Source organism: Schistocerca cancellata, chromosome 2 (genome assembly GCF_023864275.1).
Source record: "Schistocerca cancellata isolate TAMUIC-IGC-003103 chromosome 2, iqSchCanc2.1, whole genome shotgun sequence".
NCBI lineage: Eukaryota > Metazoa > Arthropoda > Insecta > Orthoptera > Acrididae > Schistocerca > Schistocerca cancellata.
In genome coordinates, this window is record NC_064627.1 from 423,013,193 (window position 1) to 423,032,696 (window position 19,504).

General features: G+C 43.2%; 1 protein-coding gene across 1 annotated transcript in view; it reads left to right on the top strand.

Annotated features, from left to right (window-relative positions):
* The window catches only part of LOC126161882 (cubilin), a 1,256,608-nt gene that overhangs the window by 1,046,939 nt on the left and 190,165 nt on the right, over positions 1 to 19,504 (top strand). Inside the window, exon 5 of the mRNA XM_049918020.1 lies at positions 16,848 to 17,059. Within this exon, the coding sequence (XP_049773977.1) occupies positions 16,848 to 17,059 (212 nt within the window). The remainder of the gene's footprint in view (positions 1 to 16,847; positions 17,060 to 19,504) is intronic.

Genomic DNA, 19,504 nt, shown 5'->3' on the forward strand with positions numbered 1-19,504 from the left:
TGGTATGAAGATTAGCATCTCCAAAACGAAAGTAATGTCAGTGGGAAAGAAATATAAACGGATTGAGTGCCAAATAGGAGGAAGAAAGTTAGAACAGGTGGACGGTTTCAAGTACTTAGGATGCATATTCTCACAGGATGGCAACATAGTGAAAGAACTGGAAGCGAGGTGTAGCAAAGATAATGCAGTGAGCGCTCAGCTACGATCTACTCTCTTCTGCAAGAAGGAAGTCAGTACCAAGACTAAGTTATCTGTGCACCGTTCAATCTTTCGACCAACTTTGTTGTATGGGAGCGAAAGCTGGGTGGATTCAGGCTACCTTATCAACAAGGTTGAGGTTACGGATATGAAAGTAGCTAGGATGATTGCAGGTACTAGTAGATGGGAACAATGGCAGGAGGGTGTCCACAATTAGGAAATCAAAGAAAAACTGGGAATGAACTCTATAGATGTAGCAGTCAGGGCGAACAGGCTTAGATGGTGGGGTCATGTTACACGCATGGGAGAAGCAAGGTTACCCAAGAGACTCATGGATTCAGCAGTAGAGGGTAGGAGCAGTCGGGGCAGACCGAGGAGAAGGTACCTGGATTCGGTTAAGAATGATTTTGAAGTAATAGGTTTAACATCAGAAGAGGCACCAAAGTTAGCACTGAATAGGGGATCATGGAGGAACTGTATAAGGGGGGCTATGCTCCAGACTGAACGCTGAAAGGCATAATCAGTCTTAAATGATGATGATGATGATGATGATGGTATAGCATCTACCTTCAGCCACACACGTCCAAATTTTTCTCTGTCTAAACATTCCTCTTCAAAGTGTTTTGAACATATTTTGGAATATTTTGTGGGCACAAAATTACTCCTCTTTATTTTCTGGAGCCATCTTTACTCGTTGTTCATCCTTCGGGAAACTAAAATATAAATCACATATAATCATTCTCCATGTCCTAGACACACTTAACATGGTCTCCTACTGTAACTTTATAGTAAACAAAAACGTTTGGACACACATATTATACGAAGACAATCACAGACTCCCACTCCATTGAATTTATCTGTCTCCCGTCTTTCAGATCTATATACACAATCGATAAGTCACTGATAAATGCATGGAGGATAGTATTTGCTGAAACAACTAACCATTACCTTTCCTGTTCCACTAGCAAATTTACGAGAGGAAGCGATTGTTTGTAACCTTTTGTACGAGCCGTAATATCTATTATATAGTCATAAAATCGTAGAAAAGTAGGTCTACAGAATCAAGCCTTAATTATAATGCGTCTCGAAATTTTTAAACATAGTACCCATGAAAAGTTATTATCCCTCCTTTCACATATTTTTCTTTGCATCCGTAGCAACAACAGTAATTCACCATCGCTATTATACTATCAACAAACAGTGAAAGTACAACAAAAACTCTTGATATTATAAACTTCAAACTCTGCGGAAAGCACACACGCGCAGCGAAGTCCCGAAAACACGTGACAATCCTGGTTTAATGTTGACAACATGCGCAGAACGCAATGCTCACTCCAGAGATATTTACTCTATAGCTTCATTGGGAGAAACATGCTTTTGTATGAGGCATTGTCAGAGGTGTGTCGCGCAATGGTCGGGAGTGGCGCTGTTTTACCAGCTGAGCTGTATCCACTGAAATCCATTCGAAAAAGAGCAGCTGATCTTCACTTATTGCGGTCAAAGATTTGAAAATGAATGTATTTAGACCGACGTTTGTGAATGAATAACATTATGATGCATTTTAAAGCTTTCCAAACGATGTTTTATACCTCTAGGGTGATATTTAGAATATTGTTCATTCTGATTTCAGATTTCATTATGGTTTTTGTGTATCACTTCAGATCTTTGTACGAATCCCGTTTGAAGTTTTAGTTTAAACCACACAGTTTCTAACAGGAATTTTTTTAACTGCATTAAAAATAAATTATGTATTTTGTAGTCTTGTATAGTATCATTACACACTGCAAACAATTGTATATTTTCACTTAAAAATGCTAACAGTTATTAAAAAATACAACAAAATGACAGTTTAATTTCCCTTCGCTGGTCAGCACACCGCTCTCCCAGCCGTATGTCAGTTTACGATACCGGAGCAGCTACTTCTCTGTCAAGTAGCTCCTCAGTTTGCTTCAAAAGGGCTGAGTGCACCCCGCTTGCCAACAGCGCTCGGCAGACCGGATGGTCACTCATCCAAGTGCTAGCCCGGAAACCAGTGTTAACACTGTGACAAGGCCGTTGGCGGAGAAACGACAGGATATTTTAAATGCGTTTTACTTTTTGCGTTATGACCTTAAAACGTTAACCATAAAAAAGAATCACATGCGTGATTCTGCGGTTCCACCCAAACCATGAGAATGGCTAAAGGTACTGATTTCCTCTTTCCCGTTTTTCTACAGTCTCGGTTCCTCAACAGATGTATGGCATACCTTGTGCGGTTCCCAGCTTTTATCTTGTTAATGAAGTGCAGTACATATTTTTCACGAAAATATTAATGTCCTCCCTTTGTTTAATAATTACGTAACTACCACAAACATAACAGAACACGTTTGGGTTATTCAAACACTTGTGAGAACTCATTGCTAAGAACCATTAAAACTGAATACAACACCACATATAACATAACAGAACACGTTTCGGTTATTCAAACATTTGTGAGAACTCATTGCTAAGAAACAGTAAACCCGAATACAACACCACAAATATAACCTCAAAAGTGCTGTAGCATGTCAACAATGAACTAAAGTGTCCCGCCTAACAGCCAGTTGGGTGTCACAAGCACGGCCACCTGCTCCATCTTACCAAAATAAAATTTCCCATATTTGCAATACAGGTTCTTTTGGGACCTATGTTTAAATGAAAAATGAGTTTATTTGATTCGTGAAAAAATTTTACATCATAACAAAGCTAATAACACATCTGAAATCAATGAATAGAAGTACTGCAGGAACAGCGGAAACATCATGGTGCTTAGTTTTTATCTGACAACGACGTGGAGCTGTGTGTTGCAGCCTGAGTCTTTGTTGCCACGATTTATAAACCACATGTATCACTGAGGGGTGTTATTTTCTGAGGAACATGGTAAATATCTCAGTTCACACAGGAGGAATGTGGTAGTGAGGGCGAATCGAAGAATTAGATTTTTTAATGGGTTCTGAAAAAGTGCAGCGCTTGTGTAAAGAAAACCGCCCACAAGACGCTAGAGCAGGCAATTCTACAGTATTGCTTCAGCGTTTGGGGTCCCAAAAAACCATCCAACCCGACTCGACGTGTTTCGTCATCTTACCTGATTTACGCAACGCACAAGACTATGTTCCTACTGCCATAACTTGCCAGAGGTACATTTACATAAAGGAGAACCTTAAAAAAATTTTGCGATTTGCTTTTAAATATGGCATTTTGAGTTATTACGTGCGGATGCACGTGGGTAGCAAGGAGTAGCTCATACATCTGCAGAATAAAATATGTGGTTGAGATGATGCTACTTTTCCATCAAAGCTAATGAACAAAATAATTAAGCTGAAACCTTTTGCTATCGTGTACCATCAACTTCGAACAAGAGTCCTTATGAATGTGTGATATGGCATATTGCATGATGGATCGCATGCACATTTAGCATGAGTTTTTTAAGCCTTTTGGCCGAATTATGTGCGCCTGCAGGTAGACTGTCTGGGGTAGCTAAGTAGCATGTTCTGAGAGATTTATCGATGTGTAGCTGTTGGATTATTTGGTATGAAGATGTTTAAAACAAACCTTTATGCCACCCAGTTGCTCCACGCGACGAATACTGCATATAGGTACGGTGCACTGGTCTAAGAATCAGCAGTAGCTCATCCAAGGATACGTATTACACTATATACTTATTAAACGGTAACACTCTATAGTTAATAGTTCCTACATTGTTATATGAGGTTATCACACGTAATACAATGTACTCTAGCTCTCCGACACGTAATTTTGTGACACTGAATACTGATCTTCATCACCTGTGATAATTAGAGGTCTACAGCTGTCACGCTACTACTTTGTTATGACGCCATCTTTTACCCATTGTAAAATTTCCAAAATCTGTCTGACAATGAATCTGCGCTATTTAGTAGCCAGTACATACTTCAATCAACAAATGCACTTTCGTGTAGGAACTGCACATAGGCAACTGCAAAAGATTTCGCACTCATTTCCTCGAAAGAACTCACGAAGTAAATAACATCGCTTTCGGCATAATTTTAAAATTTCTGCTTTATTTTGTTGAGAGACCTGATGCTGGAGTGGACTGTGCTATACGTTTGTACCGTAAGAGTTAGTGAAGTAGGAGACACTATCAACCTTTCAAATATTTTACGGAGCATGCAATTTTCTGTATTGAAGCTGGTCTAAGACTCATTAGTATCTTAAATAGGTTGCTCAGGATTTACAACTCAGCAAGCAATGCAGCCTCTTGCGAAGGGAGATACTTGGAATTATTGGTTTATAAATTTAATTTTGAGTTCATCATCATGCTGTACTGAATATTCAGACTCGCAGTTTGAGGGGACAGGAATCAGGCTAATTACATACATCTAATTTTTCAAAACAGATGGAAGTCTGGAGGCTAATTCAGAAACATCATCTCACCTGCAAATGAGACATTCAGTTGAAGCATTTTATAGACTTATCATCGAGTAGGAAAGAAGATGCTAGACCCACACCGCGCCGCGGCAGCTATGGGGGAAAATGGAACAGTACCGTAAAAAACAGTGTGGCATAAAACTATTTATTTGAATTGGTTAGCAGCGAAATTTATGTAGCGAAAAACTACTTATACAGCCAGAAAACGTTCTAGATCGGAATCAGAAGGTGTTTGGGACCAGTACTGTTACTTATGGAATGAACTACTGAATGAACGTTACGTGTAGTTCATGCATTGATGCGACAGCGAGTGGAATAAGATGGAGCATTGTCATTAACATCGACATACAGAAACATTCCATTCATTGAGTGAGCTTGTGGCCTCGTTACCATTTTCCTTTACAAAGTTATATACAAATTATAGCATATAGTATATCTTAAATGGTTTCTCATGTTTAGTTTGTAATAAATGCTCCCCAACAAAAATTAAATCAAAAATTACTTTTGTATCAAGGATAGCTGGAGGCAACCCAGTCATATTCTGACTCTAGCCATCCGTGACATTGTAATGTGACATAACCCACTTCCTCTTTCTGCAGAAGAAATATGTTACACCAACTAGTACATGATGATCAAGTCACAGGCTTCGAATAATTTTGTAAGTAACAATTAAAATTTGTGTGGTTGATTACTGAGATATTTCTTTGCTACATACCACCTATAAGAAGCGACTTAGACTACGATTTGATGGAACAGCAGGAAACACTCACATTATATCGGGATGCGGAAAGCTGAAGAGCATAATATGTGGAGATGTCTAACAGAGCGCGCAAAATGTCTGATGATGGAGGTGCTGTGATCCTCGCATCATTTATTAAATCCGCAGAAAACTACAGTTTTCTCGTGTTTCGGATGCACATTGACGTACGTTTATAACCTTTCTCAGCCAGGAAGATCATTTCTTCCAATAATCCGTGTTCTGTTTACTTCATCGCGAAGGAGGAAGGGGCGGCTCAGAGATCGCCTTATTGACTGACAAGAGCTAGCAGGAAAGCAGCGTTCAAGAGTAACCGTGCTGTACTACTGCTGTGAACGCGACAACTGTCGGAAATAAGCACCTACTGCTGCAGGAGAAATTCACTAGATCTCGACCACCAATGACAACTACATTGAGGTGACGAAGGTTAGGGATACCTGCCAATATCATGTCGGACCTACTGTTGTCCGGCGTCGCGCAGCAGCTCGAAGCGTCACGGATTCCAGAAGCCGATGGGAGTCCCGTGCAAAAATATTTTGCCATGCCGCCTCTATAGCCATCCATAACTGGAACACGAAGTCCATGAATGGCTGCAAAGAGTCTCCAAGTAGCCGAACATAACCATATCCAGTCAATCATCGGTCCAATTGGACAAGAGGAGTAAGCCCATTCCATGTAAACGAAGCCTGTACCATCACGGAGCCGCTACCAGCTTGCACTGTGCTTTGTTGATACCTTGAGTCGATGGCTTCGGGGTAGCGGGACGGGGGGGGGGGGGGGGGGGGGGGGTTGTTGGGTCTTCGCCAAACTCCGATCCTACCATCAGCTCTTAGCAACTGAAATCGGGATTCATCTGACCAGGCCACGGTTTTCAGTCGTCTAGGGTCCAACCGATATGGTTGGTCGACAGCGATGTCGTGCTGTTAGCAGAAGCGCCGTACGTCCCACGCTGATTTCTGCGGTTATTTCACGCAGTATTGCTTGCCCGTTGGCACTGACAGTTCTACACAAACTCCGCTGCTCTCAGTTGTTAAGTGAAAACCGTCGGCCACTGGCCATTGCGTAGTCCATGATGAGAGGTAATGCCTGAAATTTTGTATTCTCGGCACACTCTTGACACTGCGGACCTCAGAATATTGAACTCCCAACAATTTCCGAAATGGAATGTCCCACGCGCCTAACTCCAACTACCATTCCGCGTTCAAGGTCTGTTAATTCTGTGGCCATAATCACGTCGGACATCTTTTCACGTTATTCACCCGAGTACAAATGACAGCTTCGCCAATACACTACCCTCTTATACCTTGTGTACGCGATACTACCGTCATCCGCATATACAGGGTGGTCCATTGATCGTGACCGGGCCAAGTATCTCACGAAATAAGCGTCAAACGAAAAAACTACAAAGAACGAAACTTATCTAGCTTGAAGGGGGAAACCAGATGGCGCTATGGTTGGCCCGCTAGATGGCGCTGCCATAACTCAAATGGATATCAACTGCATTTTTTTTAAAAATAGGAACCCCTATTTTTATTACATATTCGTGTAGCACGTAAAGAAATATGTATGTTTTAGTTGGAGCACTTTTTTTCGCTTTGCGATAGATGGCACTGTAATAGTCACAAACATATGGCTCACAATTTTAGACCAACAGTTGGTAACAAATAGGTTTTTTAGATTAAAATACAGAACGTAGGTACGTTTGAACATTTTATTTCGGTTGTTCCAGTATGATACATGTACTTTTGTGAACTTATCATTTCTGAGAACGCATGCTGTTACAGCGTGATTACCTGTAAATACCACATTAATGCAATAAATGCTCAAAATGATGTCCGTCAACCTCAATGCATTTGGCAATACGTGTAACGACATTCCTCTCAACAGCGAGTAGTTCGCCTTCCGTAATGTTCGCACATGCATTGACAATGTGAGGACGCATGTTATCAGGCGTTGTCGGTGGATCACGATAGCAAATATCCTTCAACTTTCCGCACAAAAAGGGATCCGGGGACGTCAGATCCGGTGAACGTGCGGGCCATGCCTCGACAACCAATCCACCTATCATGAAACATGCTATTCAATTCTGCTTCAACCGCACGCGAGCTATGTGCCGGACATCCATCATGTTGGACGTACATCGCCATTTTGTCACGCAGTGAAACATCTTGTAGTAACAACGGTAGAACATTACGTAGGAAATCAGCATACATTGAACCATTTAGATTGCCATCGATGAAATGGAGGCCAATTATCCTTCCTCCCATAATGCCGCACCATACATTAACCCGCCAAGGTCGCTGATGTTCCACTTGTCGCAGCCATCGTGGATTTTCCGTTGCCCAGTGGTGTATATTATGCCGGTTTACGTTACCGCTGTTGGTGAATGACGCTTCGTCGCTAAATAGAACGCGTGCAAAAAATCTGTCATCGTCCCATATTTTCTCTTGTGCCCAATGGCAGAACTGTACACGACGTTCAAAGTCGTCGCCATGAAATTCCTGGTGCATAGGAATATGGTACGGGTGCAATCGATGTTGATGTAGCATTTTCAACACCGACGTTTTTGAGATTCCCGAGTCTCGCGCAATTTGTATGCTACTGATGTGCGGATTAGCCGCGACAGCAGCTAAAACACCTACTTGGGCATCATCATTTGTTGCAGGTCGTGGTTGACGTTTCACATGTGGCTGAACACTTTCTGGCATCCATGAGTGTTCTCCGGAGATTCCGGTTATGACAGGACGAAACAGACGAAAGTATTCGACCAAGCTCAATAGCTGAGGAAAATTCCAGGCAGAACTGAAGAAAACATTTGGTGATAATGGGCAGCAAGTCCGCTTAGCGGAAGAACAATTTAAGAACAGCGTCATCGTCATCGGAAACGACGCATTCGTACATGTAGAATGTCTGGCCCTATGTTATAAAAAGAGAGAATTCGCTTAATGAAAGAAGTCGCAGAAGACATGTACCAAGCACTTCTGGTAAAGGTTGTCACACCGACAAAGGAATTCATCAAACGGTTCAGTGAAAAGAGGAAGTGCAACAGAAAACAGTCGGACGAAAGAGGTATGACTGACTGCCAGATTTGGTCCCTATGGCTGTTGTGGAAGACCACTATGAGCTCGCTTTTTTCATACGCATCTCTCGTAGTAAGAGAAGAGATACAGCTGTGTATTCCAACCAGGAATTTCGGACTGAGTACACAAGAAATAGCCCTGAATGTCATGAGGCGTAGAGAATGATGAAAAAGAGATGTATCAGTCATGAGCACCATCCTCCTCAACCAGTCGGATGCACCATGAAGAACAGACTCGACCAATTTTAAACTACACCCCCGCCATCAAACGACAGTCCAGCATTCGACCAATGCATGTACAAGCAACTTTTTCACCAACTAAATCGCCCCACAATAAAGGAGACATCAGCAGGAAGGAAAACAACAAACCAGTATATTTTCAGTGTGAGCGCCCTGGATACGTTGTGCACTACTGCAGAGAAATACGAGGGGTGTTTGGCGACTATTACCCCGAAAGACGTCAAATCATCATAACAGCCCTATTTACGCTCATAGTCCGCAGCCGAGTATAGTCGACTGCGCGACGAAGCCCATGGCTGTACCCTGGATGAAGTAGCTCCCCAACACGCCTTAGTCAATCTCCGTCATTGTACAGAGATACCAGCCACTCGCCTAAACACCGAATTCAAAAGAACAAAGCGAGATGGTCATATATGCAGGCGAGGCGGTCACATATAGAAATCCTCCATGGAAGACAATAACAAATATGACAATTTCATCGACATTGCAATCGACAGCCAACCTTTCCGGGCTCTAGTCGACTTGGGGATTCCCTTCGAAGGCTTATCTCCTCTATGTAAAGGAGACTATGTTCCATGGTACGAAAGCGATTCTGCTGAAGTTCGTAAATGGGAAGTACGACAAGCCGACAGCAAAATGAATTGCAAGAATAACTATCAATGACGGGACACAGCCCTTCGAATTTGTCATTTTAACAGAATGTAGTCATAATGTTATTCTCGGATGGCACTTCTTGCAGGTATCTCAAGCAATCGTAGACTGTGGAAGATCAGAGATTCGTATCAACGAAGCTGTTTCAAGACGCACAAATAACAAAGATTGCTTTGGGCAATTTTTTGCCACTGAAGGTGTTGCCGGCCCCTGTGGCCGTGCGGTTCTAGGCGCTTCAGTCCGGAACCGCGCTGCTGCTACAGTCGCAGGTTCGAATCCTGCCTCGTACATGGATGTGTGTGATGTCCTTAGGTTAGCTAGGTTTAAGTAGTTCTACGTCTAGGGGACTGATGATCTCAAATGTTAAGTCCCATAGTACTTAGAGCCATTTGAACCATTTTTTGAAGGTGTTGTTATTCCGCCATCATTAATGTGAAGAGTTCAAGTCGTGAATCGAGATGGACCATTAATCTGTGAAGCTTTTGTTGATTACAAGAAGCTACTCAGGCTCTGTCACCTGCCAAAGCTCTTGAAATTGCGAAGTTACTTTTAAAAGACGTCATTTTGAAGCACGGAGTGCACTTTGTTATGATCTATGATGGCAGAAAAGTTCTTCTGCTGAGCTTTGTATAGGAGGTAATTACACATTGCGACATCACCCACAGGATGAAACTGCCTATCATCCACAAACAAATGGCCTCACAGAACGCTGTAAGAAAATGTCAGCAGATACGCTCTTGATTTACGTTGATGTCAAACACAGACCAGGACCTGTCGTGACATTCATATACAACACAGTGAAGCAAGGCACTCGGGATTAACACCATTTTTTCTAGACACAAGGCCGAAACGACAATGGATACTGTGTTTCCGTTTCACCAGATGATACTCAGGAGGACCACATGAAACCCCACGTCACCAGAACCGAAGAAGTAAGGCATCTGGCTCGCACACGGACCCTGGTGGCCCAGGAGGGAAACCGAGAGCGCTATACCGCCAAGCACCAACCAGCAAGATACAGCCCAGGAGACTTCTTATGGATGTCTACACTTTGCAGAAAAGCGGAACTACCGGCAATGTTACTAAAGCGCTGCTTAGGTCCGAATGGTATCCTCCGTAACTTGTCGGACGTCAGATTTGAAGTCGGGAATTATGAGCCATCAATAAAGAGAGAAAAGTGTAGGGACGTCTTCCATGTCCTCTTTACAAAGCCTTACTGCAGTACTGAGGCATAGATCGGTGTTGGGAGGTTCAAAGACACTGAAGACCCCCTCGACGATCACGAAGCTTCGATGCAGGGGTTACCTTCGATGCTCATCACGAGCAACAATACAAATACGAGACCAACCAGTGCTGCTGTGCATAGGACAAACGTCAGGATCTAGACTGAAGGTTCCATAGTCGGGATCAATGATAATTAGTGAAACATCGGATCACTGTTTCAGAAGGAAAGCAACCAAATGCCACGTATGCTCTGGCGCCATCAGTGTGTTTACAAATAGATTTGTTTTTGGAGAGTGTCTGCCTTGAGCAAATAACAATTTTTATCTTTTATTTTATTTTCCTGACATGTTTCGCTGAAGTTTCTTGTTTCTGTAGTTTCCAAACAGTGACAGTGAAAGTTACTTAGTGTATCTCTTTCACAGTAAAGACAATGGAGAAACCAGGGAAAGTAAGTGACACATGTGGAAACACAAGCAGGCGCGCACGTACACACACACACACACACACACACAATCTATTAGGCGTAATAATAACATTCCCAGTCGTAAAACTTCGAAGTAAACTGTTCTACGTGATAGCAGATCACAAAACTGCGGGCTATGGTATGGTGCTTCGACGACCAATCCACCTGTCATGAAATATGCTATTCAATATCGCTTCAACCGCACACGAGCTATGTGCCGGACATGCATAATGCCGCACCATACATTAACCCACCAAGGTAGCTGATGTTCCACTTGTCGCAGCCATCGTGGATTTTCCGTTACCCAATAGTGTATATTGTGCCGGTTTACGTTACCGCTGTTGGTGAATGACGATTCGTCGCTAAATAGAACGCGTGCAAAAAATCTGTCATTGTCCCGTAATTTCTCTTGTGCCCAATGGCAGAACTGTACACGACGTTCAAAGTCGTCCCCATGCAATTCCTGGTGCATAGGAATATGGTACGGGTGCGATCAATGTTGATGTAGCATTCTCAACAACGACGTTTTTGAGATTCCCGATTCTCGCGCAATTTGTCTGCTACTGATGTGCAGATTAGCCGCGACAGCAGCTACTTGGGCATCATCATTTGTTGCAGGTCGTGGTTGACGTTTCACATGTTGCTGAACGCTTCCTGTTTCCTTAAATAACCTAACTATTCGGTGAACGGTCCGGATACTTGGATGATGTCGTCCAGGATACCGAGCAGCATACACAGCACACGCCCGTTGGGCATTTCGATCACAATAGCCATACATCAACACGATATCGATGTTTTTCGCGATTGGTAAACGGTCCATTTTAACACGGGTAATGTATGACGAAGCAAATACCGTCCTCACTGGCGGAATGTTACGTGATACCATGTACTTATACGTTTGTGACTATTACAGCGCCATCTATCACAAAGAGAAAAAAGTGGTCCAACTAAAACATTCATATTTCTTTACGTACTACACGAATATGTAATAAAAACATTGGGGTTCCTATTTAAAAAAAAACGCAGTTGATAGCCGTTTGACCTATGGCAGCGCCATATAGCGGGCCAGCCATAGCGCCATCTGGTTTTCCCCTTCAAGCTAGACGAGTTTCGTTCGTTGTAGTTTTTTCGTTTGATTCTTATTTCGTGAAATATTTGGCCCGGTCACTATCAATGGACCACCCTGTATATGTATCGCAAAGTTCGAGGAAAACCATCAATGGCGTTATATGTTTGCGGGCAGGGTTACTGATCATTGGCTCGGTAGATCAGCCTGATTGTGGCTTTCAAAACTTTTCCGAAAATGTATAGAAAAAGTTTAACGGAGTTCGCCGGAAATTGATGTACACTGAACCCCATCACGTATTAAGGTAAATGGTCAGTTTTTATTGGTGTAGCATTCGGAAAGAGGGAGGGTTACAGATAGACAGACTGAAAATTATACTTCCAGGCAGATAGACACTTAAAGACTTCCAAATATACAGAAGTAGATACTTTTCTTGTTAATGTACGTTGAGAGAGTGAGAACATACGCTATTCTAGATGGTTTACCTGTACTAGTAACGCCGTTTTAAACTCCTCTGACTTTGTATTTTAGGCATAGTTTGTTGGTATTTCGTCCGCCTCCGTAGCCGAATGGTCAATACACTCACGCTGGAGCCCGGATTCGATTCCCGTTAGTGCCAGGGATTTTTCCTTGGTGGGAGGACTGGCCGGTCTTGATTCATCCTCTTGATGCCAACTGAAGAGGTACCTGATTGAGAGGTAGCGGCTCCAAGATCGGTATGTCGACAACGGCCGGGATTACGGTCTGCTGACCCTATGCCCCTTCGTACCGCATCCGATGATGAATGACTCAGGATAACACTGTGGTCAGTCGACTATCGCGTGGTCTTCAGAGCCTGGCCACGGGGTGTCCTTTCCTTCCCACTGATATTTTACTCTTCCTTAACGCCTAGCAAAGTTGCTACTCTTTGGTCCTGTGAGATGGATGAGCTAGCTGACGCAAGTTTGAGGCCGGAGGACCAGATGTAGTCCGTCATCTTGGATTTACAGGCGTTCCCTCAATCCAGCTATACTATCGCAGAAAATAATGTTGAGATTATTTACTAAAACTGGAATCTCGTTCATAACTATCGGTTATCGTTAAAATGAAACCTTTACAGGGAATTATTAAAAGAAAATGACAAGATATGTCTTTGCTTCGCTTATTTAACTATATATTCGGAATCAACAAGGATGTTTATTTAACCAAGTGTAAGCCACAGAATCGACTAACTAGGTTTAAACAATAACCTCTTATAATCATATGTGCCTTCCAGCATCACTGTAGGAAATGTGAAAAAATAAAACGCATGAGAATGAAATTTTTGTATTCTTATTTGTAGGTAATTATTAAAGCGCCTAATTCAGGTAAAACCAGCTTTTATCTCTACCGTTACATTATTTCTCACAATTACAGCGTTTAATCGGATTCTATGCGCTGTTTTCTGCGAACTGTTCTCTCACTTGAAAGTTAGTAAATGCAACCAAGTACTATATACCAATAGATTGAAAACATGATTCGCGGAGGGTAAACACACAGGTGAGTCACCATACCTACGTAATGAATATTAGTCATAATCAGCACAACTTATGTAGTTTTAATGCGACAAAGAAGACCATGGACAGGTAAGGGTCGTAGCTTTGAATGACACACCGGAAGTAAAAAGGGAAGGCAAACTACAATTACATTGCGACATAAGAACTGCTATCGAAGTAAGTTGAGCGTCTGGGCTATTGCTACACCCCAATTCATTAAAAGTTGAGTACTGTGAATCAACCAGCAAATGATATAGACATTCCATAACAATGATTGCTGGACGTTATCAATTTCGCATGTCCTGGTCTATTGCCTATAGTTTTTAAAAATTGCACCATATCACGCAGTTCTTCAAATCTCATATGAGGCATTTTCTCACCTTTTGTGGTCAGTTGTATTGGGGTCATGTAGATGGTGAACGAGGGGCTCATACTTTGCTCATGGGACTGGCATCGTATTATGATTGTGGTACACCATCGTTTTCTTACAACATTTGTAATCCACCGCATGTGGAAAGTGATAGCTATTTATGAGCTTATGTCAGCAGTACCGTTTCATATGATAAGTGATCTCGGTTGTAATGTGTTATAAAGATCCCCCGGGTGGTTCCTCGAGAAAACAAATTTTTTGGTGCCCTGTAGTCACTATGGAGAAGCAAGTGACTAGTGTCTGGCAGGATGAGGCGGCGCGAACTGAGTGAAACTGTGTACGTGCAGTAGTGATGAGCTGAAATGTTAGTCATGAGTAATAAATAGGTTACAACATGCCAGTTCCTTCAGGCAATAGCTTCCAGAGAGTTATTAATTGTTTAGTAGGTGAAGTGTGCTGACATCAGTGAAATAGTTTGCATTAGGCCTACTCAAGCAATGTTTTTTATGGTTAAGGAAATTATCTTGAATTATAATTTATTTAAGACCAGCGACAAATCCCAGGTTCACGCTGGTATCATTAAGCATCAACGTCTGGACGACTTGTTTCTAATATGCAGTGATGTACACAAGCCTTACTCAGGAATCATCGATTTGTTAGTAAAAACCGTATTGAAATCCCTGCCAGCAGTTCCTGGGCTCTGCGTTCACATACGAGCAAAAAAAGGAGAAAAAAACGCGGACTTTAAATTGTAACATCTATAGATTGTACACAATGTTTTCTCGCTTTCTTCAATAAACTGCCATTCGAAAACAGTCCCTCGTTCGTGTATCGTGCTTAAGCGAGTGCGAAGAGAATTGTGAATTCATAAATTTGTTGTCGGGTCGCTCCGCACCAGATGTTTTTTCAGGTTGCTGACAGATGTTTTGAAACATAATGTTTGATCAGTACTATGTGACTGCTGTTTCGTTACTTCGTCTCTTACAGAAAAATATCGCCACAAATAACTAAATTTTTGTTCAGTGTTATCAACCACGCGCAACCAAACATAAAACTGAGTGTAAAATTTCTACATTTCAACCTCCTAAAATACGACAGCGTGCTGAAAAGTAATACCTCCGAATATTTTACGTGAAAATTCTTAAGGGTTTTTACTTAAAACAAATGTTGTTATCATTCTAAATGGTTCAAATGGCTCTGAGCACTATGGGACTCAACTGCTGTGGTCATAAGTCCCCTAGAACTTAGAACTACTTAAACCTAACTAACCTAAGGACAGCACACAACACCCAGCCATCACGAGGCAGAGAAAATCCCTGACCCCGCCGGGAATCGAACCCGGGAACCCGGGCGTGGAAAGCGAGAACGCTACCGCACGACCACGAGATGCGGGCTATCATTCTAAATCTTTGTTCTTCATATCCCTCTGTCGCTTAAGTACTACGAAGTGTAGCATGTAACGCAGGACTGTGTAACGTGATTGTGTCAGTGGGTGAGCAATATCGTGCTGTAATCCAGTTTAGAATTCGAAGCACATGGAGTACCCTCTCCTTCAGCATGGCAACGTCAGACCAAACACGAGCGCTGCGCCACCTGCAACAATCTGACGCCTTGGACTCACTGTCATCGATCATCCTCCAGACAGTTCGGTCTTAGCCCCATCCGATTTTAATCTGTTTCCAAACCTTAAACAACTTGACTAATAGTGATGAGGTGGTGCAGCAGAGGTGAGGTTGTGGCTCCATCAAGAAGAGATACAAAGGTTAGTTAATAACTTTTGTTTTGTTTGAAAAGCTTTAAGATTTACCACATACATTCGGAGGCATTACTTTTCAGCCGGCTCTCGTATATCACATTGTATTGTGTTGTATGTTAAACGGAGACCCAGAAACGACCGAGAGGCTCCGTCCCCGCCGCAGCCGCAGTGGTCCACAACCCCACGACGACTACCGCAGTCCACTTCACCCCTCCGCCGCCCCACACCGAACCCAGGGTTATTGTGCGGTTCGGTCCCCGGTGGACCCCCCAGGGAACGTCTCACATCAGACGAGTGTAACCCCTATGTTTGCGTGGTAGAGTAATGGTGGTGTACGCGTACGCGGAGAACTTGTTTGCGCAGCAATCGCCGACATAGTGTAACTGAGGCGTAATAAGGGGAACCAGCCCCCATTCGCCGAGGCAGATGGAAAACCGCCTAAAAACCATCCACAGACTGGCCGGTTCACCGGACCTCGACACAAATCCGCCGGGAGGATTCGTGCCGGGGACCAGGTGCTCCTTCCCGCCCGGAGAGCCGTGCGTTAGACCGCACGGCCAACCGGGTGGTCTGTATATCATGTTAGTACAGCACACGAGAACAATACTGCGGTCCAGAACGTGCAACAGCCTGAAGACTGTAAACGGACTCCACGCCTTGGAACGGTGGCGCTGCTCACTCGGGGAACGACTGTAAACTGGGCAGACCGCCCTGTCAACTGTTACCGAAGGAACGAATCTGCCAGGTCGAACCACGTCTGCCGTACGGACGGCTTTGATTGAACTTTACGAAGAAATGTACACGCTGGAGGCGTTCTGACCACTCGGAGCTATTTGTTGTAACAGGTTACCAGACGGAGTACTGAAGCTGCATACTATAGCAACTAGGCACATACTCGTATCGTACAGATCTGTTTAAATTACTGAAATTTAGACCACAAGAAGAAATCCGCTGTAATAAAAACTGAATATTTTCTCCATTGCTCTCCAAAAACGAGTTGAAGGGTGTAAACAAACTTTTCTGTTGTTGAACCCAACCGGTGTGGAGCGTGTTGCTTGCTGCTGCAGTGGTAGCTACGCTAAATGCGTGGCGTGCGCGTTGCAGGTGTATGCACGAGTACGTGGACGTGTACGCGGAAGTGGTGTCGCACGAGGCGAGCGAGCTGGTCAACTCGCCGTTCGGGGGCCGCTACTGCGGCCACATCCCGCCGCGGCGCCGCATCTCGCTGTACCGCGCGCTCGCGCTCGGCTTCTACACGGACCGCAACTACACCACCGCGGACCTCTTCACTGGCAGATACACCTTCATCAACGACAGTAAGTACCGCGCAGCGTCTCTGCACTAGCTCGAAGCTTCTGCGATGGCTCGCCGGTCGCTGATATACGTCCTGCGGTGACAGTAAGTAACAAGCACGTCTCATTCTCATTTTCCACACCCACTACAACTAAAGGATTTTTGTTTTTTGAAAAACAACCTATTTCTCAACATCATATCTGCTACAAGAGTTTAGATACAAACTTGAGGTATCTACATTTACATCTACAGGGTGGCGCACGAAATGTGTAACCAATTGTTTTTTTTTCACAATTTACGATTCACATTAGATATCCCGCTGGGATCTATACAGCAGTACCAGCAGAGCTTGGAAAAACAAATGAGTTACGAAATGACGTGTAATTCACGATACTGCCGCTAGGAGACTAGTAAGCAGCAATGGCTGACAATGGAAGACTGACGACACAGCAACGATCGGCAATTGTATTACTTTTTCATGAAACGAAAAGCCTTGTTGTGACTCAGAGGCGTTTTCGACAACAGTTTAACACACGATGGGTTCCTTGCAAGAAGATCATCCACAGGTTGTACGATAAACTTGTACAGGAAGGAACAGTATTGGAAGCGAAGCGACCTCGGCCTAAGCTTGTTTGTTAGTCGGAGAATATTGAAGCGGCACGAGTTGCTGTACAGAGAAGTTCCGGGAAATCGTGTAGAAAGGCAGCAGTGCAACTGAGAATATCCAGACGCTCCGTTCAACGCATTCTTAAAAGTGATCTCCATATGTACCCATACAAGATGACCTGTGCACAGAAGCTCACTGAAGAACACAAGCAGCAGAGACTACTGTTTGCTCAGTGGGCGGAGGATAGGGGAGAAACTCTCAACAACGTTTGGTTTTCAAACGAGGCGCATTTTTATTTAGACGGTGTGGTTAACAAACAAAATGTACGCTTTTGGGCCACTGAAAACCCACAAGTGCTTCATGAACGACAACATTATGCTCCGAGGATTACAGCGTGGGCAGCAATTTCCAGTCACGGACTTATTGGACCCTTTTTCTTTGAAGAAACTGTGAACAGCGAGCGTTATTTGAGCATGCTTCGCAATTGCTTCATTCCACAGCTTCTTGCTACTGCCTTGCCCTTCAACACGCAGTGGTTCATGCAAGATGGTGCAAGGCCACATACTTCAAACACTGTGTTGGAGTTTTTACACTAGCATTTCGACATGAGGATCATTTCACTCAGGTTTCCAGATCGCTTCAATGACGGAAAAAATTGGCCCCCAATAGTCCAGACCTCAATCCATGTGACTTTTTTCTTTGGGGGTACCTAAAGGAAAAAACTTTTCCCGAAACGTCCACGTGATCTAATGGAGCTCAGAAAACTTATTCTTCAAGCTTGCAGTGAAATTACGGAAGACATGTGCCGTAAGGTAATCACTAACTTCAGTGTTCGTTTTAAGGAAGTTAGGAAACGAAATGGAGGACATATTGAGCATGTGCTGAGTTAGAACAAATCTCTATGGACGGCTCTTCATTCTAGTATATGTTCCTTTCAGATTGCATTGACAGTAAAGTTTATATTCAAAAACAAAATGGTAACACATTTCGTCCGCCAGCGTGTACATGGATACTCAGCAAATCACACGTAAGTGCCTGGCAGAGGGTTAAAAGAAACCACTTTCACCATAATTCTCTATTATCCAGTCTCTAATACCGCGCGTAAAAACCGAACATCCATATGTTTCCGTGCGAGCTCTGATTTCCCTTGTTTTATTATGGTGATAGCTTCCCCCTATGCAATCCAGCGTCAACAAAATATTTTCGCATTCGGAGGAGAAATTGGTGATTCCAACTTCGTGAGAAGATTCCGCCGTAACGAAAAACGCCTTTGTTTCAATTATGTTCATCTCAAATCCTGTATCATGTCAGTGACACTCTCTCCCCTATAATACAAAACGTGCTGCTCTTCTTTGCACTTTTTCGGTGTATTCCGTTAATCCTATGTGGTAAGGATCCCAGTCCGCGCAGGGGTACTCCAAAACAGGACGGACAAGAGTATTGTAGGCAGTCTCTTTAGTAGGTCTGTTACATTTCCCAAGCGTCCTGCCAATAAAACGCAGTCTTTCGTTTTCCATCCTCACAACATTTATTATGTGTTCTTTCCAGTTTAAATTCTTCGTAATTGTAATTCCTAGATGTTAAGTTGAATTTATGGATTTTAACTTATGAAAACCGACAATTTCAAAGCGAGCAGGTCTTGACAGGTTTGAGTATTACCGAACTATTTGTTTAATAAGTCATGGTTGCAAATGACTGACACGAATTATTTGTAGATGAATAGAAAAACTGGTAGAAGTAGACCTCTTATCTTTTAGGGTCCTGTACAAGTGCAGTAACCCACTAATACGGATGGTATGATTTATCTTAGAAGATAGGTTAAAGAAAGTCCAGCCTACGCTTATAGTTTTTGTAGTCTTGG